The sequence below is a fragment of the Branchiostoma floridae genome, chromosome 17 (genome assembly GCF_000003815.2).
Source record: "Branchiostoma floridae strain S238N-H82 chromosome 17, Bfl_VNyyK, whole genome shotgun sequence".
In the NCBI taxonomy this organism is placed as follows: Eukaryota; Metazoa; Chordata; class Leptocardii; order Amphioxiformes; family Branchiostomatidae; genus Branchiostoma; species Branchiostoma floridae.
The window spans coordinates 15,238,809-15,264,597 of NC_049995.1; the positions used below are offsets into that span (position 1 = coordinate 15,238,809).

The 25,789-nt window shown below is 40.4% G+C and overlaps 2 protein-coding genes and 2 non-coding genes across 4 annotated transcripts; 2 read left to right on the forward strand and 2 right to left on the reverse strand.

Moving 5' to 3' along the window:
- Positions 1-10,844: 10,844 nt before the first annotated feature.
- On the reverse strand, positions 10,845-12,495 carry LOC118404155 (gastrula zinc finger protein XlCGF57.1-like). Its single transcript, XM_035803178.1, has one exon. The coding sequence runs from the start codon at positions 12,216-12,218 to the stop codon at positions 10,926-10,928; it is 1,293 nt and encodes a 430-aa protein (XP_035659071.1). The 5' UTR covers positions 12,219-12,495; the 3' UTR covers positions 10,845-10,925.
- A 1,664-nt stretch (positions 12,496-14,159) lies between these two features.
- LOC118404156 (collagen alpha-2(I) chain-like) lies at positions 14,160-23,981 on the forward strand. The gene is made up of 6 exons (XM_035803179.1): positions 14,160-14,357; positions 19,533-19,667; positions 19,803-19,829; positions 20,849-20,935; positions 22,089-22,213; positions 22,684-23,981. The coding sequence occupies exons 1-6, from the start codon at positions 14,333-14,335 to the stop codon at positions 23,548-23,550; spliced, it is 1,266 nt and encodes a 421-aa protein (XP_035659072.1). The 5' UTR covers positions 14,160-14,332; the 3' UTR covers positions 23,551-23,981.
- Positions 21,408-21,479, reverse strand: Trnat-cgu. The gene has a single exon. It is a non-coding gene; the product is annotated as a tRNA-Thr (tRNA).
- A 962-nt stretch (positions 23,982-24,943) lies between the features above and the next one.
- On the forward strand, positions 24,944-25,015 carry Trnag-ucc. Its single transcript has one exon. It is a non-coding gene; the product is annotated as a tRNA-Gly (tRNA).
- Positions 25,016-25,789: the final 774 nt, after the last annotated feature.

Genomic DNA, 25,789 nt, shown 5'->3' on the forward strand with positions numbered 1-25,789 from the left:
CGCACTCATACATTATTTTGCACAGTGTAAACCGGGGTACAATCCTGACAGAACCAGACAATACAGATTTACCATATCTTCTTTTAAGGCCACTGGCCATCACTGAGTAGGCCAACACAAACACCGTAGTTGGTATATTCATCATGATCATAAATGTTAACATTATTCAATGCCAGTGGCAGACAATCGACACCAAATGTATCTAACCCGTGAGCTTATGCGAAGAAAAGGCTAGAACTGTACAGTTTTTGTTCTTATAGAGGTGTAGCTATCCTGTATGAAAACTAATCAAATGTTTATTTTCTCATTTCTTTCTCTATTCATTCATGCTCAGATACAGAGCCTACAACACTTAGAGGCATCGTAAGCAATATCACAACGTTAAAAGTGGAAATATTGTGATTAATGCAGTCTGAATATTGACATCTAATGCACTATTTTAGCACATTTACATCATCATTTCATACTTTGAGCGGTTACAAACGGCCCAGGAACAAGTTGCATATGAGAATTCCTGATCAAGTCCGTATTTTTGGGGGTCCAATAATAAGGAACATCCTCGTGCAACTTGTCTCTGGGCCGTTTCTAACCGCTCAAAGTATGAAATGATGATGTAAATGTGAGAATACAGTGCAGTAGATGTCAATATCATGCAGATTGTCTTATTAAGAATTTTCCACTTTTAACGCTGTAATATTGCTTAGGATGCACTTAACACTACGTGGTAATTTGTAAGGGGATCGAAATATTTTTCTGCATACCTGTAGTGGAGAAGGTAACATAAAACATTACCCACACAACGTTGCGCATTTTCTTTCCCTTATAAAAAACTACGTTTCCAGTTGGGATGGAGTTTCATTCAGATTACCTTGGTATTAGGATACGGCTAGGACAAAAAAAACATATATTTCGAGATATGCTTGTTTATAATCTTCCTGATTCTTGGAATTATAAAATTCAATAATATTGAAATAGCCAGTATCAGACAATTAACACCCCCATATACACCTTTCTCACCCGGCGGCCATGATAGATCGAAGACGAGGTCAATGAGGCAAACAGACAAAACTTCTTTCTAAAATCGGCTCCGATTTAGTTTTCCCCAAACCGCATAAACTTTCACGATATATGATCAAATAATAGATATTATAACTAGTGTTATGCGGCGAAAGATGTAGCCATTTAGAGTAGCGTAGACTGATCCCATAGTCCCTTAAGAGATGCAGAATAGAAACATAATAATGCAAATATTTGACAGACATATGCAGCCACTCTCTTATTGGTCGATTTGCTAATTGCCATGCCATCATTGATTGAACTGCTAATTATGATGGACAGTCTTTTGTTTGCCTCATTGATCTATCATGGCCGCCGCGCGAGAAAGGTGTATACGTAAGACAACCTTGGGTTGTACATTTGTATATCACACACTACCGAAGGACACACCATACAAGAGCAGCAGCTACCTGTGTCGGAGGCATTCTGCAACAGTTCTTGCCCAGAAATGAACAACTGAAGCCATTTCGACAAGCTTAGATATGTTTCTGACTGTATACAAACATTAAGGTAAGTCTGCATCTGTGTCTATGTATCCGATATAACCGCCCTTTCACGGTAATACATCAACATATACATGTTTAATATATGTCCAGGAAGACTAACAGTGTACAATTTTGCATCACAGTTAATGGGCAAATAAAGCCTCTCAAAGCTTTTATGTCCATATCTGTATTGCAGGTATGATAGCCCTTCGGCGTAACACACTTGTCTGTGCCTGTATTTATGTAGTAGGTATGGCGTAACACGTCGGCTTCTCAGTCACGCGGTGCGGCAGCAGCTGGTTAGGTTTAAAACCTGTCCCTCCTAACCTTTGCACATCTAAATGTAAGCGCTGTTAAAAGTTTTCTTAGGAACATGTTTATAGTATTAGTACTTTGTGCGAGTTCAACTCTACAATAGTTATAGAGATTTTGAACGCCTCGATTCTGGTACTTAGGCCCCCTTTCCACTAGACGACGATCGCGATGCGCTCTCACTGCGACGTCCTAAATAGGATATGTGTAACCTTTGATTTCATACAGGGTATATCATACAGCATGTAAACGTGTGACTGTGAGAACAACAAAACACACAAAGTGTAAAAAGAAATCGTTTCTTTTCTATACAATTCGTTGAGCGATCTCTCAAATTCTATGTCGCAGAGAGAGCGCGACGAAAGCGCCGTCCTAGTGGGAAGGGGGTATAACTAACTTAGAAATCGGTAAGTCCACCATCTTATAAGTCTTGCATTTTGCATAGTATGCGGACATTTTTTCTTTTGTATTTGAGTGGCATCCTCTGTACATCTGATTTCCTTTTGGTGACACCAGCACCCCTGTCATAGTTTTCTGTTGTGTAGATAGTTTTTTATTCCTTAATTTGTTTAATTATTCAAGCAGATGTTGGGTCGACGATTATCACATTTTCTGCTTGTTGGAAAGGGTAGGTGCCTGTCAAAAGCCTGTTCGTCAGAACGCTTTCAATCTGCTTGGGGATTATGACTAGTAAACAGGCTAGCAGTGCTGTGCCGCCTTCGTTTTCATCTTCAGATGACGTACTCCATCCTACATATTTACCATCCAATCTTTCAAGGCCCTTATAATTATCCTCCAAACACCGGCACCCTCAGACTTTTCAAACGTATGCCAGCTCCTTTCATGTCCTCTATGAAGGCCCTTAAATTTCTTTTGTCTACCTCTTTCTTCTTTCGCCTAATGGCACCTACTTTTTAACAGTTTTTGAGTGCCACTGACTTGGTACACGTAGGATATATCCTGCAAACTGCATTCTCTTCCCTGTGATGATGTTACTCAGTGTTTGGGACTTGGCGCTTCCCAAGATTTCTTCGTTGGTGGCGTGTTCCCACCATCTTACTTTCTGGATCAAAAACACTTCCAGCTTTTTTGTCCAGTCTAGTTGAGCACTTACAAGTTTCAAGGCCACCGTCACCTTAGAATGTTTTACTGTTATTGTAAATGTAACTTTCCTTATACAGGTAATTCTCCACCCCGTCGGTTAATGAGCACATAGCAGCCACCACAGCATATTTGTCTAAAGAGGAGCAAAGAAATTATATTATATCCTTGCCATAGATGAGAAACACTGTCCTATGATATTCTTATTTTTGGAGAATAGTGATTAACTCTTCTCTCCGATAAAGAATTTTAAAAACTTTCTATCCTTTTGCAGATTTCTTCATCTACAAGGCACTAAGAGAGTCATTTATACCTCAGAAAACAGATAAAAAGTTAGCGACATCGATATTCAAAAGCTGGCTTCAGACAATCAACACCAGCATATCACTAAAACCATTTTAATTTAAAACTGTTTGTTCCTACAACAAAGGAACAGCTATTGATTGCATATAGCAAACAAGCAAGAAACAAAGACCACACCTTTTTAGTACCATTTGTGTGTGTGTCTTTGTGTATGTATGTGTGTGCATGTGTGTGTGGCAGTGTGTGTGTGTGTGTGGCAGTGTGTGTGTGTGTGTGTGTGTGTGTGTGTGTGTGTGTGTGTGTGTGTGTGTGTGTGTGCAGCATAACTCGCGGCTGGCCGGGACTAATTGTATTAATATCTGTTTGTATAGGTCTTGATGAAACGTTAAAATGATTAGAATTCGGGGGGCCTTTCGGATTATCATGGTAATGCAACGGGCAGTCCAGTTTTACTGTGTATACTTCTGGACATGTTATGGTCGTGATTTCTGACCGGTGTCTATTGGAGTAAAAAACAAGTAGTGTAGGTTTAAGCCCCCTTTTTTTATATAAAGCTGGCGGGGTTTTACATAGGAGTTCCCTGTTCTGTTTAGGTGACAGATAATCATGGCGAGAAGGTGGCGACACCTGCTGATGTTCCTTCTCATCATCCTGAAGGAGCCCAACATGCCGGAAGCCGGCTGCAGCTGTGCACCAGCATCACGATGCGACTGTAGTAACCAGGGCCTCACCAGCATCCCCCAGAACCTCCCAACATCCATTTCTGGCTTAGATCTTAGAGGTAATTCTATAGCAACTGTAAATCGGTCCGAGCTGTTACGGTATAGGGACTTGATTGAGTTGAAGTTGGGATATAGCATCACCACTGTTGACTGTCTCAACAATTTACCCAAACTCCGAGATGTCTACTTAGACAATAACAAAATCAAAATTATCCAAGCATGTACATTCTCTCTACCTAATCTCCTAAACGTGATTCTCTCCTCCAACCAGATAACAAAACTTCAGTCAGGTACATTTGCAAATCTAACGCAACTACTCGTGCTGTCATTGCGATCCAACCAGATAACAATGATTCAGCCTGGTGCATTTGAAAATCTGATCTCCCTCAAGCAAATGAACCTCAAGAAGAACAAAATATTAACAATTACTCCTGGTACATTTTCAAATCTCCCCCAACTTCAACTGTTAGACCTGACCTCCAACAAGATAACAAACGTTCCGGCAGGTACACTCGCTAATCTACCCCAGCTATATCGATTGTTCCTATCCTCCAACCAGATCACACAACTTCAGCCTGGCATATTCACAAATCTACCCCGGCTGTGCATGTTGCGTCTCTCCGCGAACCAGATATCACTAATTCAGCCTGGTGCGTTTGCACATCTCCCTATGCTACAACTGTTGTATCTATCCTCCAATCAAATAACCAATATTTCACCTGGTATAATTGCAAATCTGACCCGGCTACAACGTTTGGACCTGGATCGCAACCAGATAACTCATATCCATCCTGATGCATTTGTAAATCTGCCCCTACTCAAGTTTTTGTACCTACAATCAAACAAAATGTCTACCATGTTTGATTTATCCTTTTACTTCTTGCTGCCTTCAATTCGTAGCATGAATCTTAACTCTAACCCCTGGGATTGTGACTGTAGAATGGTTCCCTTCAGGCTGAATATTACCAGATTTCCTTCATTTAAAGACCAGATAATATGTACCCAACCAGCCAAATTGCAGGGACAGAAGCTCGAAGATATCAATCCTGAGGGAATGACATGTGAAAAGCCAGCCATATCAACCCCGTCTGTTAACAGGGAAACTTCTAAAAACCGTTACAATGGCACTACAACCTCTCGATATCACTGGTACTTTAAACGCAGTGCTGGTTTAATAGAAGGTCCTGGATGCAAAACAAAAGCAACAACGACTTCATCCCTTTCAACAATCACTTCATACAAGCCAGAAAGCGCCGGTTCCCATAAAAATGCTCCTCAACCTCTTCTTATTGCTTCCATTGGTGGCCCAGGGGCTGGTATTGTCCTGATCGGCACTATCATGATCATTCTAACAATATGGTACAAGAGAAGGACCAATCATCCCCCTTTAGGACCAAATCCCAATGTTGTTGGCAGCAACACAAATACAACCGTTTCTGTACTGAGCAGTGATCTTGGCAACCAGTATGAAGATATTGACAGCCATCATGATCAGACAAGGCAGGGCCAGTCTCAGACTATCAATCAATCTCATGAAGTTAAAAAGAAAGTGCTAGCTTCCTTAAAGCCAAATTCTATGTACGGAGATGCAGGGACACCACAAAAAGACCCAGTATCTACCAATAATCATGATCAGACAGGACAGGGCCAGTCTCAGGCTAACACTCAATCTCTGAAAGTTGGAAAGCTGTCACATGACGAAGTCTTAGCTGCTTTAAAGTCAAATCCTATGTACGCAGGTGTGGTAACCCCCCAAAAGGACCCACAATCTGCCAGTGATCATAATCAGTATGAAGATATTGACAGCCATCATGATCAGACAGGGCAGGGCCAGTCTCAGGCCATCACTGAATCCAACACAAACACCACAGCTACTGTAGTGACCAGTGGTCAGCTTCAGACAGGGCAGGGCCAGTCTCAGGCCATCACTGAATCTAACACAAACATCACAGCTGCTGTAACAATCAGGGGTCATAGTCAGACACAAGATCGGCCTATTACTGAATCCTTGGACAGCAAACGTCCACAATGTAGCACACTGACAGATGGCCCAAACTCAAAGTTGAATAAGCTGTACAAAGCTGCGGGGCAATATCAGACCTTGGTTACATCCACCACAGCTGCTGCTGTAGTGCCCAGTGGTCATGATCACCAGGATGAAGATATGGCCCAACATAATAAGTCAGAGCAGGGTCCCTCTCAGCTCAGCACTAAATCCAACACGAACACAACAGCTACGGCAGTAACTAGTGATCTTGATCACCAGTATGAAGATAGAAACCAACATGATCAGACAGAACATGGTCAGTCTCATGCCATCACGGAATCTTTGGATGCTAGAAATTTTTCTTATGGCTCAGGACCATCTGCCTCGCGGCTGAATTCCCTTTACGCAAATTAGCTGAATTCACTTTACGCAAAATACAGAAAATACATACATACATACCATACATACACACATACAAACACACACACAAACACAAGCACACACACACACACAAACACACACATGCACAAACACACACACACACACAAACACACACACACACACAAACAAACACACACACACAGAAACACGCACACACAAACACACACACATACACACACAAAACACATACAAACACACACACAAACACACACAGAAACACACAAACACACACACACAAACACACACACACACAAACACACACACACACACAGAAACACGCACACACAAACACACACACATACACACACAAAACACACAAACACATACATACACACACACAAACACACACAGAAACACACAAACACACACAAACACACACACACACAAACACACATGCAGGACAGCATCAATGCAGTGAAAAGTGATAACAGAGACATGTACTGTAACGTAAATGCCATTTAGACACCGACCAGGGCGGTTATACCGGCTATATATGTACAGATACAGACCAGTATTTCAATGTGAATATCATTTAGACAAAGATACGTAGAGCAATGTGAATATCGTTTAGAAAAAGACACGTAGAGCAATATGAATATCATTTAGACAAAGGCAAGTATTGCAATGTGAATATCATTTAGACAAAAACAAGAATTTAAATGTGAATATCATTTAGACAAAGACAGGTATTGTGATGTGAATATCATTTAGACAAAGACAAGAATGCATTTAAATGTGAATATCATTTAGACAAAGACAAGTATTGTGATGTGAATATCATTTAGACAAAGATAAGTATGGCAATGTGAATATCATTTAGACAAAGACAAGTGTGGCAATGTGAATGTCATTTAGACAAAGACGAGTATTGTGATGTGAATCTCATTTAGACAAAGACAAGTATGGCAATGTGAATGTCATTTAGACAAAGACAAGTATTGTAATGTGAATATCATTTAGACAAAGACAAGTACTGTGATGTGAATATCATTTAGACAAAGACAAGAATTTAAATGTGAATACCATTAAGACAAAGACAAGTATGGCAATGTGAATGTCATTTAGACAAAGACAAGTATGGCAATGTGAATGTCATTTAGACAAAGACAAGTATGGCAATGTGAATGTCATTTAGACAAAGACAAGTATTGTGATGTGAATATCATTTAGACAAAGACAAGAATTTAAATGTGAATATCATTTAGACAAAGACAAGTATTGAGATGTGAATATCATTTAGACAAAGACAAGTATTGCAATGTGAATATCATTTAGACAAAAACAAGTATTGTGATGTGAATCTTATTTAGACAAAGACAAGTATTGTGATGTGAATGTCATTTAGACAAAGACATGTATTTTAGTGTGAGTATCATTTAGACAAAGACAAGTATTGTGATGTGAATGTCATTTAGACAAAGGCAAGTATTGTGATGTGAATATCATTTAGACAAAGACAAGTATTGTGATGTGAATGTCATTTAGACAAAGACAATAATTTAAATGTGAATATCATTTAGAAAAAGACAAGTATGGCAATGTGAATATCATTTAGACAAAGACAAGTATTGTGATGTGAATATCATTTAGACAAAGACAAGAATTTAAATATGAATATCATTTAGACCAAGACAAGTATTGTGATGTGAATATCATTTAGACAAAGACAAGTATTGTGATGTGAATATCATTTAGACAAAGACAAGAATTTAAATATGAATATCATTTAGACCAAGACAAGTATTGTGATGTGAATATCATTTAGACAAAGACAAGTATTGTGATGTGAATATCATTTAGACAAAGACAAGTATGGCAATGTGAATGTCATTTAGACAAAGACAAGAATTGAAATGTGAATATCATTTAGACAAAGACAAGTATCGAGATGTGAATATCATTTAGACAAAGACAAGTATTGTAATGTGAATGTCATTTAGACAAAGACAACTATTGTGATGTGAATATCATTGAGACAAAGACAAGTATTGCAATGTGAATGTCATTTAGACAAAGAAAAGTATTGTGATGTGAATGTCATTTAGACAAAGACAAGAATTTAAATGTGAATCTCATTTAGACAAAGACAAGTATGGCAATGTGAATGTCATTTAGACAAAGACAAGTATGGCAATGTGAATGTCATTTAGACAAAGACAAGTATGGCAATGTGAATATCATTTAGACAAAGACAAGTATTGTGATGAGAATATCATTTAGACAAAGACAAGTATTGTGATGTGAATATCATTTAGACAAAGACAAGTATTGTGATGTGAATATCATTTAGACAAAGACAAGTATTGTGATGTGAATATCATTTAGACAAAGACAAGTATTGTAATGTGAATATCATTTAGACAAAGACAAGTATGGCAATGTGAATATCATTTAGACAAAGACAAGTATGGCAATGTGAATATCATTTAGACAAAGACAAGTATGGCAATGTGAATATCATTTAGACAAAGACAAATATTGTAATGTGAATATCATTTAGACAAAGACAAGTATCGAGATGTGAATATCATTTAGACAAAGACAAGTATTGTGATGTGAATATCATTTAGACAAAGACAAGTATTGTAGTGTGAATATCATTTCCCATCTAAAGCAGCATGAATAGTCTACACTAGGGCTGGGTATCGGTACAGCGTACCGGTACAAAACCGGTTTTTCTTATCGGACCGGTCCAGAAAAACCGGACCTGAAAAAATTATGTGGACCGGATGTTGGACCGATTAGAAAATTGACAGAATATTTTATCATTCACACGTTTTGGCGCTTGCAGGTGGAAGAAAATATCAAGAGTGAAGTAAAGTAGAATTTATAGTAAGTTCTACCAAGTTTTACAGCCAATCGTACAGGTGCAGTTAGCGTTGTAGGATTTTAAAACGCCAGTGTAAGTCTAATACCCCACCAAACTGATTTCTTTCTATTGAAATGGACCATTGGTATGAGTCATACTGTATCAGGTCCAGGTTCAGGTCCGGACCTGGACCTGATCCTCTGAACCTGAACTGGACCTGGATTTTCTGTACCGGTACCCAGCCCTAGTCTACACAGTAATGGCAGAGGCGATTGCTTTAGTGCGAGTGTCATTACGCAGAAGCACCAAAGACAAACTAGAGAGGTACTCAATTTCATAACGTATTCCGATGGTGCCATTTCACCAAACAATATATCAGGAAGCAAAAAGAAAATATACTGTCTGATAGTACTTTTTAAATGTTTATTTCTGGGCAAGAATAGCCTGGGTACCATCCGGAAAGTAGTTCACACCGGCGTTCATTATATACTGTATACTGAGTCGCTTCTAGCTCTGACATTCATTATACACTATATACAGTCGCTTCTCTGTGTTTCCGTCTGGGAACGCGGACCATCTTAACGTCTGGAATCGTCCAAATTTTTGACGCAGGCGCTGATTGGTCCCCACATATGAGCGAATTATGGAATGGGTTCGAGCGATTTTTCGAACGGGCGTTCCAACACCCGCCTGTTGTCATTGAACGAGTGCTCTAGAACCCATTCCTTAATTCGCTCATTAACTGAAGCTACCACCAAACAGTTTGAATGTACAGGTCTCCAGACGGGTAGCAGAAGCGAACATATAGGAGCGAACTACTACCCGGATGGTACCCAGCCTAAGAGACGATTTATTGCTCCAGTGCGAAGGCCATTAAGCACCAAAGACAAACTGTGGAAACTGAAGCACTCAAATTCATAACGAATAATCCACGAGCAAACACAAAGAAAACAGTTTGTAGTCTTTTTGAATATTTATTCTGCCAGAAAGAATCAAACATCAAATATTGTAAACTTGGGTGCGAAGTTTCATGACAAAAGTGGTGCGTTAAAGGGGCATTCCACTCCAGAAAGGAGTGGTGTTTTCCAATAGATAATGTGTCAATGAATACATAGTCAGCCGAATTTGTGGAATTCACCTTGGGATGAATTGGGCGATGTGTATTTTGTAAAACAATATAACACTCACTAAACCCATGCAGACCCTACCCATGCATTCCCTATACGCATAGACACTTTGTTTATTGTGCATATTTTCGGAATAAATGAGGTTCGCTAAGCACACCGAGAAGGCTAATTGTTGATAAGATAGCAAAGAATACAAGACAAGACGAGATTTCTTAGCGAACCTGAAATTAGTTTTGTAACCTTGCCTAAAAGTTTTGCATTGTATTCAGCCATAGGATTAATTCAATTAGAGGGTACCTGGGGAGTTTAATAGAAGACTGAACGCTTTTTGAGGCACGTGGAGCTACCGGGTACTTTTTCGTATAATGTAAAGTTGTATGCATTTATCACTTCCTAGGATTTATATATGTCGGAAAATAACACTCCCATGTGGAGTGGAATGCCCCTTTAATAACTGCACCCTCACAACACAGATTCAGCGGATGATGAGTTGTCCTCGAACAACGTTGACAGGGGTAACTTGTACAGGCACTACAGAAACTAAAAGTGCTTTACTGTTTGAACTTGTACGCTGCACTTTACCTACATACATTTGTTAATAGAATGTTTAACTTTGTGTCTCTTTAGTGATCTTGTATCTGCAGCAGTAAAGTCACATCGGTCACACTTAAACGGCTTCTCGCCTGTGTGTTTTCTTATGTGCCTGATCAAACTTGACTTGCTAGCCGTCCCAAATCCGCACTCCTCACACAGGAAGGGTTTCTCACCGGTATGGTTGACCATATGTCTAACCAATGATTGTTTAAAGGCGGACGAATACTCACAGAAAGAACAGTTGTACGGTTTTTCGCCAGTATGTGTTCTCATGTGTACGGTGAGATAGTGTTTGTCTGCTGTCTTGAATCCGCACTCGTCACACTTGTAGGGTTTCTCACCGGTATGATTGGTCACATGGATGTCTAACTTTCCTTTGCGAGTCGAGGAATAGTCACAAAGAGAACATTTGTACGGTTTTTCACCGGTATGGGTTCTCATGTGTTTCGCCAAGTTGTATTTTATCGCTGTGCTGTACCCACACTCCACGCACATGTAGGGTTTCTCACCGGTATGCTTCGCCATATGGCTGACCAAATTCCTATTGTATATCGATGAGTATTCACATAGAGTACACTTGTAAGTCTTTTCGCCAGTATGCGTTCTCATATGTTTAGACAAAATATTTTTCTCTGCTGCTCTATATCCACACTGCCCACACGTGTAGGGTTTCTTACCGATATGCTTTGCCTTGTGTCTTCTCAGTCCTTCTCTTGTATTCGTCTTGAAATCACACTTGTCACATTTGCACGGCTTTTCCCCTGTGTGCCTGGTCATATGATGGGAGAAGGATGTTTTGTGTGCTGTTCTGTACCCACACTTATCACACATGAAGGGTTTCTCTCCTGTGTGCCTGGCCGTGTGCCTTTTCAACGAATCTTTTAGAGATGTTTTGAAATCACACTCCGTGCACTTGTAGTGCTTCTCACCCGTGTGTGTTCTCATATGTTTGGACAAGTTGGATCTATAAGCCAATCTGAAACCGCACTCCCCGCACTTGTATGGTTTCTCACCGGTATGTTTAACAGTGTGCCTCTTTAAACGATCCTTTGTGGTTGCACTGTATTCACACTGGTCACATTTGTGCGGCTTATCTCCTGTGTGTCTAATCATATGTTGGGATAGAGACTGTTTGTAAGCCGTTCTGAACCCACATGTGTCACACCTGAACGGTTTTTCTTCGGTGTGTCTTGTCATATGTTCTTTCAGCGCCTCCTTGCGAATTGCAGTGAAATTACACTCTGTGCACTTGTACTGCTTGTCGCCGGTGTGCGTTTCCATATGTTTCGACAAGTTGAAGTTGTAAGCCGTCCCGAATTCACACTATCCGCACATGTAGGGTTTCTTATCAGTATTTTTGTCCTTTGTTCCTCAACCGCAAGTTTTCGAACTATAGTAAAGTCAATCTCATCGAACTTGAAGCGTTTTTCTACTGAAAACGTGGGGGGTTTCTCGGTGATATGGTTTTCCACGTTTAGTCGGTATATTCGACGTGGATGATATCACGTCCAGTCTTTCCTTTGCTTTTCCTCAAATATGACAACTTGCAGATAATTATGCTTTCTTGTAGCTTGTTATTTTGTCGTTGCAAAGGCCAACCTCATGCTCTAAGCACTCCCTAATATTCTTTGTCTTAAACCGTGTTCCAGGCACTGGACAGAAAGACAAGAAGATAACAGTGAATACACATATAGAGAAGACGAACAAATCTGAGTACTATTTGCTAAATCTACGTTTATAAACTATAGATTAACCTTCAAATATAAATCGTTAAGTCTTATATATATAACAACAAATACACAGGTCACCATAACGTAACTTAACCAGTTTCTGTATCTATGTTTACACCACAAACTTGCGTCCTAAGTACCCTATCAAGTGCAAAAGTTACCCATTATAATTACGAGATCTATAATCATTATGCTTTTCTAGTAAAGAGAGTGCGTTTAAAACTCAAAGAGTTAGCCATGTTGCAATAATTGTACAATAAATCGTCTTCACTTACCTAAGGATTTAAAAAGACACCAGATATGCTTTCAGTTGTTATGTTCACGTCCGTTGTTTTGTTGCAAAATAACTTCGTTACATGTTAGAGCGTTCGAGCCGCATGTTCTGTTCGAATCGTTCTACTGCTCAATTCGAACACGCGTGTGTTCTATAGTTCTATAGTGTATGTGCGAACAGTTACCTCAAATAACCTTTCTGATGGGACTGTAAACAGACGTTTACATATCGGGAAATGAAATAGCATTGAAGAAAAGTACCTGACAGTGTTGTTGTTCTTGTTTCTTATGTTATAAATTGTATATTCACCTCAACGTTAAAATGTTTCAAAGATTGACGTGATATAGGTCATTGACGACCTATTTGCCAGCTAAACGTTCATAATTTACCACGCATTCCTCTGAAAGGATGCCTACTACTACCTCTGCAAGAAGACAAAAATTATGACTTTTCTGGTAACGTTGAATATTGGAAAAAAATAACATATTGAAGGAAAGTGTTTGGTAGCTTTCAGGGTTCAAATAAAGCGGACTTGGCAAGAAAGGAAGTGCTTATGGGTTATGAGAGAACTATAATTAGGACGTTCGTCATACCATTGTTATCAGATGGCAAAAATAGTACCCCTCAAGCGGTGACCCAAATACCTTGTGAAAAAGTTTGAAAACACACAAAGACGATCTTACAGTGGCACGTGGCGCAGTGGCATGTTGCCATCACGGGTGGCCTAGTTGTTATCTCAGCATCCCGAGGTACTGGGTTCGAATCTGTGACAGGTCCCGATGCTATGCACTTCCAAAAGCACTCAAAATGAATATCTTGCATCGCATAGGGACGTCCGACCTTTGCTAGGGCATTGCTTTAGCACGTAAAAGAACCCACCACAGTTATCGAAATGAGTGGTGTAACGTTACATCCAGTTGTGAGTGTATCAAATACAAGCACATCTGCCTAAATATGTAGCTTGTTGGTTCAATACAAACTTTATTTAACTTGTAACGCCGTGAGACGGTTTACCACTAAAAAGAATAGTGCAATAAAGAAGAACTAAAACCGCGAAAGTTGGACAAAGGCACGAAAGATCATGGAGCTTTGTGAGTGTTGTTTATTACGACGATGTTCTCCCTTTGTTTACGATCAAAACAGTTCCTCACGTGGGTTCCAACTATTGCCTGGGGCAAGCAAGAGCTCTCTTTTAGAATTCAGAGACCCGCCTTCCAAGAATTCTACCACCCCTTATCGAGGTGGTTTCTCCCTGTGACACCAATTTTCCACTTGACAGTTCCTACCAGAGAGTACGCCCATTCATCACGTAAAGTCCTTACGTGTCAAGGCGGCTCTATGTGCGTCATTTCACCACCACCTTAGCCGCCATTGTGGAGAAGACTTGAGGCATGGAGAGGTACTACAACCAAGGAGGTGGGTTTAAACTTATATCATCTTGATCACATGCCTGTTACATTTATTTATTACCGTATAGAAAATGAAGCCCATTTGTAGTAGAGTGCTCTATATACAGTGATATACGTAATTCTTCCAGCATTGCTCCCAGTGTAGACACACGATGTAAACAAGCAACCAAAGACGACTTATTTGTATGTATTATGACAGCCACAGACAACATTGTACAACAAAAACTATCTGGGTTCGTATACACTTGTTTTAAGAAGAGGGAAGAGTCATGTTAACAATAGCTAGCAACAGTGATAGCATGGCTTGACTGTGAAACAAACACAGCCAGAGCTGTATAACTAGTCAAGTGGTATTGCAGAGGGTCTAACTCTGTTGATAAAGGCAATACAGAATGTGTGTTTGAACAGAAAACAACTGTTACATTATGTTACCGGCATCATTGCATTGTAGTCTCGTCTCTGCATAGATAAGAGACTTTCTGGAGACCTTAACAGCAAAGAACCAGACGTTATTCTCCCCAAGACAAGTTCAATGATGACCTTGAAAGACACTGAGGTCACTGTAGGAAACGTAATAGAATAATGTTCTATCTCATTATGTAGCGAGCGTTATGCAACAGCATTATGTAAAGGAATGGCGTAACAACATGAACAAATACCCGCACAAACTTAGGTCACGTAAGCACCGCAGTCTGGGTTGTATTTATACAATAATGCCAACCTATTGAACGTTTTAAAACCCTCATATTTAGTTCATAGGCACTTTGTCGAATGTGTTCAACTTTGGACGATTTTAAAACCACGTGTACGACAGTAGTATTGGTACGATTTTAACGTTACTCTTCCATTTAAAAGGTAGGCGTACATGCTAAAAAGCATGATTATAAACGCACCCTTCGTGTGGTATTCAACTGAAATGCCTTCGCAATGCGTAGAACGAAAACTACACCGCATCAGTGCAACTCCGTGAGTGGAAGTAATCCAGCCCCAGTCAGTTCATATGTAGAATTTTGTGTGAAGAAACAAAAGTAGGACACAGGAGTTACTTCTGACTTCTTTGATCCTGTGAAATGGGTTGAAAGTAATTAGACGGAGGCATTCTTTTTAATCTCCTTATCAACTTACTTGCCGGAGGGTAGAACGGAAGCGGGTCACACACAAACATACAGCTATGTCTTATCTTTTTTTTACCTTCGCCAAGAAGGTTATGTTTTCGGTAGCGTTGGTATGTATGTATGCGTGTTTATGGGCGCACAGCATAATTCTAGAAGGCCTATGGGGGTAGCTCTTGGTGAATATGTTTCATTCAAAGAAAGGAAAGGAATTGAATAGTTGATTCTACATTTTTTGCACAACTGAGAGTCACGACAATGACATGTTTACAAACATAAACTAGACTACACAAACTTGCAAACAAATACACAAACGTGGACTTAAGTCTACTACAACTACTGTACACTAGACTACGATACTCTTACGGTCTCTTCTCTCTTTGCTAGCGATAGCAAAAATTGTAGGGATTTAGCTATAGTCGTCTTATTAACGTAGTTTTTAGTCAGTTTTCATCATTAGCAAAATTTATGATGAAAAATGAGCAATAGTAGGAGAGGAGAGAACATACAGAGAGAACACACCTGAGAATGCATGAATGATTTGCATGTGTCAGACTGACGATCGCCAGAGGCTATGCAGATATCTATCAGTAGAGCGCATCCTTTGAATTCTGCTGTTGTTGTTTTTGAGGACAGACAGACCAAGACAGACACATTCTTTCGACAGAAATTGTCAAGACATGTATTTATAGAAAGCATTAGAATATTAGAAAAATACATGGAGCCAACGGTATGTATGGTATTATCATAAAAACGTTGCTGAAAATAAACTGGAACGACGAATAAAAGAGAATGAGTGACGATAGAATTAAGAAAAGTAGATATTAAGCAAAGGACACAAAGAAGACATTCTACAGGGCCAATAGTTAACGACTCCTTAAAAACCTATGATTATGACCGTATACTCCACTCCCTTCACAGAACTGCAATTATGACCACTTGATTACCCTGATAGTCCATGCAGATGTAAATACTTTACTCATTCCCATGCTTTACCTATGTTTTTACAACATTTAGTACTATTTTCAATTGTTGTATTTTCTAAACGTTCTTCTCCTCTGTTAAAAAGTATGATACTACAAAAGACTTGCAAAACAGGCCGTGAGGCACTGAGAAAGACCCGGGTTCTTACATCTGCTTGAAATTACCCTCCCACTTCTTTAATTAGGCCATGTTGATTTGATTATATGGATGACATCCTCTGGGAACACCCAAACTAAAGCGTTCGTGCAAATAAAAAAAGTTGACTTCATTATAAGATCTAAGTGGTCAGGAAGGTTGAACAAATTACTAAACACACAGAGTACCGTACTACGGTATACCAAAGAATGGATTCATTTTTGTTGTTGCATAATTTCTTTTTTGAGCATAGAATTGAGTTTTGCATTCTATGACATTATCATCCGTTTTCAGATTTGTTTTTTGCAATCTAAGGCATATTTTTATTCATTTTGCTACTGCTTTCTCGGTACGACGTACAAGCCTGGGTGCCACCCGGAAAGTAGTTCGCTCCGACGCGTATTACACACTATATACAGTCGCTTCTAGCTCTTACATTCATCATACACCATATACTGTCGCTTCTCTGGGTAGCAGAAGCGAACATATGAGCAAACTACTACCCGGATGGTACAGAGGCTAAAGATTCACGGTATGGATTAATCTCCAAGCAGATCCTACGGTAGCATAAGATAGTATCAAAAGCTGGTAGAGGATTGAAGGCCGCTTAGGACTGTGTTTCGCTACCGGCAAATGCACACCTCTTAGCTGACTACACTCCTTGGCTAGTTTAGTACTATCTTAAGCCATCGTAGGATCTGCTTGTAGATTAGGTATGGATGACGTTTTGTGTTGAAACGGCCGAATATTCATGCACTCGGATGCCATCCATATAATAAAACCAACGCAGCTTAATGGCCACTTCAAACAATTTCCAAGCAGATCCTACGATGGCATAAGATTGTACCAAACTGGCCAAGTAGTGTAGTCAGCCAAGAGGTGTCCATTTGCCCCAGTAGTGAAACACACTCCTACGCTGGCTTCACTCCACTGCCAGCTTTTGATACTTATGCCATCGTACGATCTGCTTGGAGATTAATTAGGTATGGGTGATTTTTTTGTGTGGAAACGGCCGAATATTGCTGCGCGCGCGGATGTCATCCATATAGTCAAACCAATGCAGCCTAATGGCCACTTCAAACCCTTGGAGACTGATTGAATAGAACAGCTGGCCACCGACCCAGAAAACAGCCCTCGGTATTTAAATCTAACCTTTTCAAACTGGTTCACCAACTAGCGTGAGTCATGATTGGGGGATTAACTATCATAACAACCTGTAACAGGGCTCGAAATACCACCTGCATATGCACATTAGTGCAGGTAAAATTGGAGCTGTGCAGGTATTTCTGGTGTCTACCTGCACCTAACTTGCACTGGTCCATGTACTGGGTTTTATACATAAAATGTCATATGATGTAGGTGCATGTGGATTGTTATTAGCTGCATGGAATGTTACTACCTATAAAGTATGTGGTTCCTGAACAATTGTAGTATGATCCATACTTCCTAAGTATAAATTCAGAGTGGTGCAGGTAAAATTTGTCTGGTGCAGGTAATTTTCAATGTTATCTGCACCAGTGGAGGTGTGCAGAAAAAAGGATTTTAAGCCCTGCGTAAGCACGAGAGGTCACAGGTCAATCTGACTAAATCCTCTCCCGCGCAGAAAGATGTAAACAAAACACAGATGACTGTTACGACAGGAATTGTGATTGCTACAGGCTTCAAGCTTTTATCAAGGCTATTCCGAGTTTTTTTTGTTTTTTTTTAAATGTGTTTCTGTAACGCATTGTATGTCGTTCAGTATGACTTAACTTAATGACGAGACAAAACTATATGTACGTCCCAACCCATTGGGCTGTCGGCCAGTCGATTAGCAATACTTGGAATAGATACTTCATAATGTGTAACAATAGAATAATTACTTTTGACTCAAAATAAAATTTGGCTACCAAAATAGCAAAATACTAGTAATTTGAGTTCCCTTAAGCTTGCAGCTGTCTTTCAACTTACGGCTAGCATTCACTATGCCAAGCAAAGCCAACATCGGATGGTACGCTGCACTAGTGTGGCTTTTCACTGCATTGCTGCTTTATTTCCAGTTGGGTAGCGCTACTTCACCTTTATCCGCGGGGAAACTTATATCCGCTCCTTTGCCGCAGTGTATTTCGTGATATTAAATCGAAGGACGTGAATCTTAAATTGTTGTATTTTCACAATATAAGAGCAAATGTCTGTATGGATCAAACAATGGTGGCAAAGGTCAAAAAATAGATTTGGCTCATATTTTGCACAGTGATAGTACTTGGTCCACAACCCCTCAAAATAGCTTTCTTTTAGATCAAAACTCCTTGTTGCCATGGTAACGGGCCAACGAAGTTTTCTAGCCATTTTCCCCAATTTCCGCATCTCAAAAACACAGAAATTGGCATACTTTACGGCATTGTCACTCCAACACCTTTTATTATATCGTCAAAAAACAAAACAACGCCTGAATAGACCAACATTTTGGCTTTTTAGAAATTGTATTGAAATTTCCAACGAGATAAAATTGAGTTCTTGGTAAGTAAGATTAAAAGCACCGTCCGTCGATTTGATGTCCCCAGACACCCTGCTTTTATCACAACGGATATAGGTTACCCCATGGATAAAGGTGAACTAGCGTTATATATATTCTTCGATGAAGGTTATTAGAAATCAAGGTAAAAAGATACGCCAAACACCAGTTACCCTTTGACAAGCAACTTGATATGATTTTGGAAACGGTCATACACCCAAAATTGTCTTCAGCTCTTTTCTTCTCTTGAACATTCATAGTTAGGGTACATTTTGTATTATATATAAAAGACCAGTCTCTCCAAGATCACTTCAGTTTCACTGACGAAAGATGGTGGTTGCCATCCGTTTCGAAAACCATATCCAATTGCTTGTCGAGTAACTGATTTTTGGATCGTTATATGCTGCCTTCTGCTCCTTCTGCATTGTGAGCTCTATATATGTCGCTTCTGCTTTAGGTCAACACCGCGGCAGTACGGGCTCGACTGCCACGCTTTCCACGAGCAGCTCGCTTGACTCCTCGGTCTCCTGGGATGCCTGCACGTCTGTTGTCTCCTTCAGATCAGAGCGAGACAAGCAAGGCATGAGAATACGCTATGAGCCGAGACTTGCTAGCGCTAGTAAGTTGCTTTCTGCAGATTCTTTCTTGCTTCTTGCGATTCCTGCACTTTTGTAGAATAATCATGTTCATAGGATGGAGCAGCGAGACAAGCCAGACTGGAGAATATGCTTCGAGCCGAGACTAGCTAGCGCCAGTAAGTTGCTTGAAGTGCAGTCAGACGAGCGTGTATATCAAGCCCGTATGAGGTTCGTACTGACAAGTATTTTCATACGCAGCCGCACGGACAATACGCATCAGATAGGCATCTCAATCGTTTTGAGCCAGTTTTAGGTGCGTGTACTGGTCCGTGCTGTACGCGTACCTGCGTGCCTATTTATAAAACTGACACAAAACGACCGAGATGCGTATGAGGTGCGTATTGTGCGTACGACTGCGTATGGAAACATGTCAGTCAATACGGCCCTCATACAGACTTGATATGCACGCTCGTGTGACTCCACCTTTGCTGCTCTTTCTTGCTTCATGCGTTTCTTGAGGGTACTGCACTTTCGTGGAGGGGCCCATTTTCACAGGATGGAACAACAAAAACGCATCGGCCATTGAGATCACCTAAAGATTATTGAAAGAGATCACTTCAATTTCATTGAGACCTTGGAGATCATTGAGAACTTATTGAAAGACCTTTGAAAGTTCTGTTGAGAGTTTCGTCTCTCATGTCCTTGGTCTCATTTTTAGAGAGGTACAAGTAATAAACTTGGCACAAAATGTTTGGAAAATTCAACTTTGTCTGATCATATTACCGACATCTCTTATTTCTACCGTTTGCCTTATTACTAATTATTACCGTTATACATTCATTTCAATGTATCATACAGGCATTAGAAAGCCTGTGAGATGAGATTTCCTTTACTATGATACCGGAAATACAATCGACTAAAATTGAATATCCCATTTTTTATAAACAACGTAGGCAGTTGCTCAGTGTAGTCTGCAAGCAAACCCTACGGTGCCTAAAGAGATAGCATCAAAGCTGGCAAAGGAGTATAGCCGGCCAAAGGGAGTCAAACGGGCACCTGGTGCTGCTATACTAAGTCGCCAGCTTTGATGATACTATTTCTAAGGCACCGTAGGATCTGCTTGGAGACTAGCTCAGTGTACAGTAAGGGCATTACAATACATCTTTTTATGATTATATACATAAATTTGTTCCAGTTATGGCAGCAGCGACATCTAGCGAGAGGGATGTGATGGGCAAACTTGCAGGCTTGTCCCAAGCGGTAGGAAGTGCCCAACGTAAAGGTGCATGGACTTCATTTGATTTGATTTTCAATTGATACGAAGAAATAGTCAAATACAATTCAATCACTAAAACTAGATTAAAAAAAGGAGATTTACTTCCGGACGTTTCGAGTTACATCCATCACTCTTTTTCAGTGTCACTAGAATGGACTGGCAGAACAATGAAATGCAATTACAGTTAATTAGAAAGAACGGTTGAACATATCAATTCACTAGCTCCTAGCTAGCGTATGCAGTGTCCCCCAAATGAAACGAAACATTCAGAAGTAAATCTCCGTTTCTTATCCAATTGTAGAGATTGAATTGTATTTGAATCTTGCTCACCTGGATGTCTAACCTTCATTTATGATATGGAGAAATACCCTCAGCTTGCTCTCGCAATTAACTCAAAGATCGTCAATCCATAAAACCTTTTGTCTTATACAAATAAATCAAGGTAAGGGTAAAGAAAAATATTTTCAAAAACTTTGTGAGCCACCTGTGAGGTTCGAACTCACGACCCCTGGTTTACGAGACCAGTGCTCTACCTCTGAGCTAAGGTGGCTGATGCATATGCATGGTGTATGTATCAATGTTCGCGCATATTCAAGCGTTACTCTAGTCTATTTGTTAAACTTTGAAATGTATTCGAGAGCTGCCAACGGAGTTGTTTCATTTATTTTCTCTATCTTGCTTACATATGAAGAAATAAGAAGGTTCGTAGTGTCAAGTACACATACGCAGCGGTATGCACTGTGGGTAATGTGACAACGTTGAAGGGTCATGCGACATTAAGAAACATGCCTGAACGTACATTAAGCATTTGCTAGACAAGAATCGTTAAAAAGTACCTATACCTTTCGAATATTACGCAAAAAATCTTAATAAGCATGCGCAACCATGATTTCTGATGTGCAATGCTACATTTTTCGTGTTTTCTGGCATGGTATTTTCATGTGATAGGTAAGATACACGGAGGAATGGTCCCAGGAATGATGATATCTGATGTGTTTTTGTCTCATGTAGGTAAGATGACTGGGAATATGGTCCGAGGAAAGATCATATTACATTCATTGTTACAGTTATTTTAGTGACGTAGGCAAGATGCCGGAGGAAATATCTGCGGAATAATGTAAGTTGAATTGTTGTTATTGTTTTGTTTTTTCTGATGTAGGTAAGATGACGGGAGGAATGATCCCAGGAAAGATCATGTCGCAGGTGCAGGCCCTGGCTACCCCGGACAGTATCTCCACTCTGGACAAGATGGGCATGCTGACCAAACTCGGACCCCTCGCTCCCGTAAGAATTTTATTACCAGACAGATTCACTTGTGACCAGTTAAGTCCTTTTTGCCAGTTGTTCTCCTTGGCCAGCTTTTTACTATCGTATGCCACTGGTAAATTTTCTTGTAGGGAATCATCTATTCAAATGTGTCAATAGATAGTGTCCTAGCAAGGATACACAGTTGTTCATAGACCCTATAGCTATATAGAGATCATATAGAATGTCACGTAGCTAGAATGTTGGCATTTTCTTTAGAGAATAGACATCGACATGCTAGCGCTATATACATGTATGTATTACTGTACCTGTAGTGTTGAGCCACATTTAACTAATTGTAGTCAACACGTTGGGGTTTCTATCTGCGTCGTTGCAAGACGATGACGATACTCAGTGCGAATTAATTTTTTTTTGTATGATGTTGTAGAGGGAACTAAATACCTTTTCTTCATGACTTTTATTCCTTTCTTCTTGACAATACACTACAGGTCCTGATAGGCATGTCGGGAATGAACAAAGGTGGCAAGAAAGGAAGCAAAAAAGGCGGCAGTTTCTTCAAGAAACTAGGAGGGAGTAAAGGAAAAGGCAACAACATCGACCTGGGCGCGCTGCAAAAGCTGGGGTCCCTGCTGGGCGGTGGTGGGTCCTCCGGGATGGCCGGGATGGCGGCAATGGCAGGAGCTATGGGCTCGAAGATGCCGGGTTTGGGAGGCGGTGGAGGCCGCGGAGTTTTCAACCCTGCGGACGGGCTGGATATGCAGGACGCCCGAGCGCTGGCCGGGATGGCGACCCGGTCTGAGAAGCAACGGGGACCGCAAGGGCGCGGGTTCAATCCCTCAGACGGGCTGGATATGCAGGACGCCCGAGCACTGGCCGGGATGGCGACCCGGTCGGAAAACCCGGGACAACGGGGTCCGCAAGGGCACGGCTTCAACCCTGCAGACGGGTTGGACATGCAGGACGCCCGAGCACTGGCCGGGATGGCGACCCGGTCGGAGATGCCAGGACAACGAGGACCGCAAGGGCGCGGCTTCAACCCTGCAGACGGGCTTGATATGCAGGACGCCCGAGCACTGGCAGGGATGGCGACCCGGTCGGAAAACCCGGGACAACGGGGTCCGCAAGGGCGCGGGTTCGATCCCTCGGACGGACTGGACATGGAGGATGCCCGAGGGATGTACGACGCGTATAGAGGACAGTCTGAAGGACGTGCCGGTGGTTATAGAAACCAGTCGGACCCGAGGGGCGCTCCCTCGGGATACGACGGTCGCGGGGGACCGAGGTTTGACATGAGTGACGGGATAGATATGGAAGATATGCAGGCAGTAGCTGGGAGGGTAGGAGGGAGGTATTAGAAAACAGCCTTCCGAAAATATTTTCGTCAGGCTGGTAGAATATAGGATATAGGAGAATTTTACACCAGAATTTATATCATCGTAAGCAAAGTAAGTACATTTTAATTGTGTAAAAAAGTTCTCAAATATCCCATTAGAAAATAACCCTCCAAACTTTGGATTTTTACGTACAGAAGTATGTTTTAAGGGCTTACGTATCGACTTAAAAGGTTTGCTTAGAATTGAATATCATGAAACAGAGCCGTAGTCTAATTCAAGATAGTGATATACGTTTATAACAGTTATGATTAGTGTAAACAGTGTTAGATAAAGATCTATCTTTTACTTATATATTTTTCAGCAGCTTACTAATACTATATAGTATATTACGTAGTTATGTATATGTTACACATACTAGTAATCTTAAACATAGATGTATATGTTTCAGCAAAGTTATAATTTGAATATTAAATACAGCATGCTGTACGCAAAATAACAGTATCTTACGCAACTAGAAAAGACGTTGGCACTTTTTTTAGGTCACTGCTATTTGTTGTATACACACCTGAATGTACATTTAGTGTTATTTATTTATATATAAACTAAATATTTCATTGTTGTCCTTTATAAAGGGGTACGTGAATTAACTAAATTTTGACAATCGTGTAAAGAAGAGTAATGTGTTTGTAGCTTTAGATTATATGCATGAGATGCTATAAATGATTAGGTTCAAAATAAAGACATATAGACCGTCCATTCTAACTTAGCTTACTATAACCTGTTCTTTGTATAGTCAAAAAGAAAAGAGAACTAAAACGACGGTGTGTTATATAGTCAAGTAAACTGTCAATAGCATTTTGTTTATAATGCCTATGCAGTAAGTCGTATTTCAACTATTTCATTCTCTGATATTACAATAAAGTACTACAAAAACTGCAGTAGTTTTAATCATGCTATTTTACAGTATTATGCCATATGCAGTTTGTATGTCAGGTAAAGGTACGGTGTCAAGCTTAACACCATTTTTACTAGGAAATAAAAGTCTTGAAGTTCACTCGGACATGTTATCGTCTGTTCGTGACATCTCTTAGACTGGTAAAACCTAAGAACCTGTTACATCATAGGGTTTCAAACCTCGCCGCCCATGGTTAGCTCTGTTTCAGGACATATACAGAAGACTGTTAATGTTGGCGTTTATCTTAAGAGTCATAAGGCGTTGGTGCTGTATACATTCATTTTTTTCTATAAAATTAAAGTATCAAAATTCACTCTTACGTTGTTCTTTCAGTTCGCAACAAAATTTCTCTGCCCATAATTACAACAGAATCTGTTAAACCGAAGGCAGGATTTCATTATCTATTATGACATACACAAAAAGCTCTTAATATTCTTTATCCTCTTGAAGCGTCATGCGGCGTTGGTGGTGTAATGGTCAGCATTGTTGCCTTCCAAGCAGTAGATCCGGGTTCGATTCCCGGCCAACGCAACGACACTTTTTATATATTCATTTTCAGTTTTACAATGAAATAAAAGTCTTGAAGTTCACTTAGACAGTCAGTTCGTGAAATTTGTCTGCCCAGTAATACAACAGAATCTGCTACACTGAAGTTTAGCAGAATTTCAAGTCAGGCTGACCCATGATTAGTTTTAATTAAGAACATATAATATACACTTTTATTAAATAAAGTCTTAACGGATATTGTTCTTGTCATCAACTGAAATTTCTCTGATTGGTAAAACCTCAGAATCCGTTACACCTAAGGAGATTCCCAATGATATCACAATGGAATGAACTCTCGCGAGATCTCCACTCGCGTGAGTTCATGACATGTGATATAACTCCCCCTCTATTCACAAGTGAATCATGAGCCGCACGAACAGGACGTTGTCTAGCAGAGCTCCTGTAGCGCTGTACCAGCCATGTGCAAGTCGGTGACATCTTTTACTTCTGGGAACGTATCTTGCCGGCAGCAAAGGACTGAGTAGTTTCCTATGGCGTTAGTATCACTAACCTAGAAGACAAGGCTGTATCACCACCAGGACTGTCGTAATCCTTGTTTTCTCGCGCAAGGAGCCTAATGGAGCAGAACAACACTGAACTGATCACCGAGGGCCTGGAGGAGCACCTGACATTCCTCCCCTGACGACAACAGTGGTTAAACTTATTACTGACACCGCTGTGGGTGAGTTAAGCCATTTTTTGGAAACTTCGGGCAGTCGTCAAAGTGGTGGTCAATGTTTTTCTGTGTGTGCCGAAGCG

Coding starts and splice junctions, on each gene's coding strand:
- LOC118404155 (XM_035803178.1), bottom strand. CDS start 12,218: ATGGAAACGCACACCGGCGACAAGCAGTACAAGTGCACAGAGTGTAAT.
- LOC118404156 (XM_035803179.1), top strand. CDS start 14,333: ATGGAGAGGTACTACAACCAAGGAG. Junction 19,668..19,802: donor CAAGCAAGGCATGAGAATAC/GCTATGAGCCGA, acceptor ACTGGAGAATAT/GCTTCGAGCCGAGACTAGCT. Junction 20,936..22,088: donor AGGAAGTGCCCAACGTAAAG/GTGCATGGACTT, acceptor TTTCTGATGTAG/GTAAGATGACGGGAGGAATG.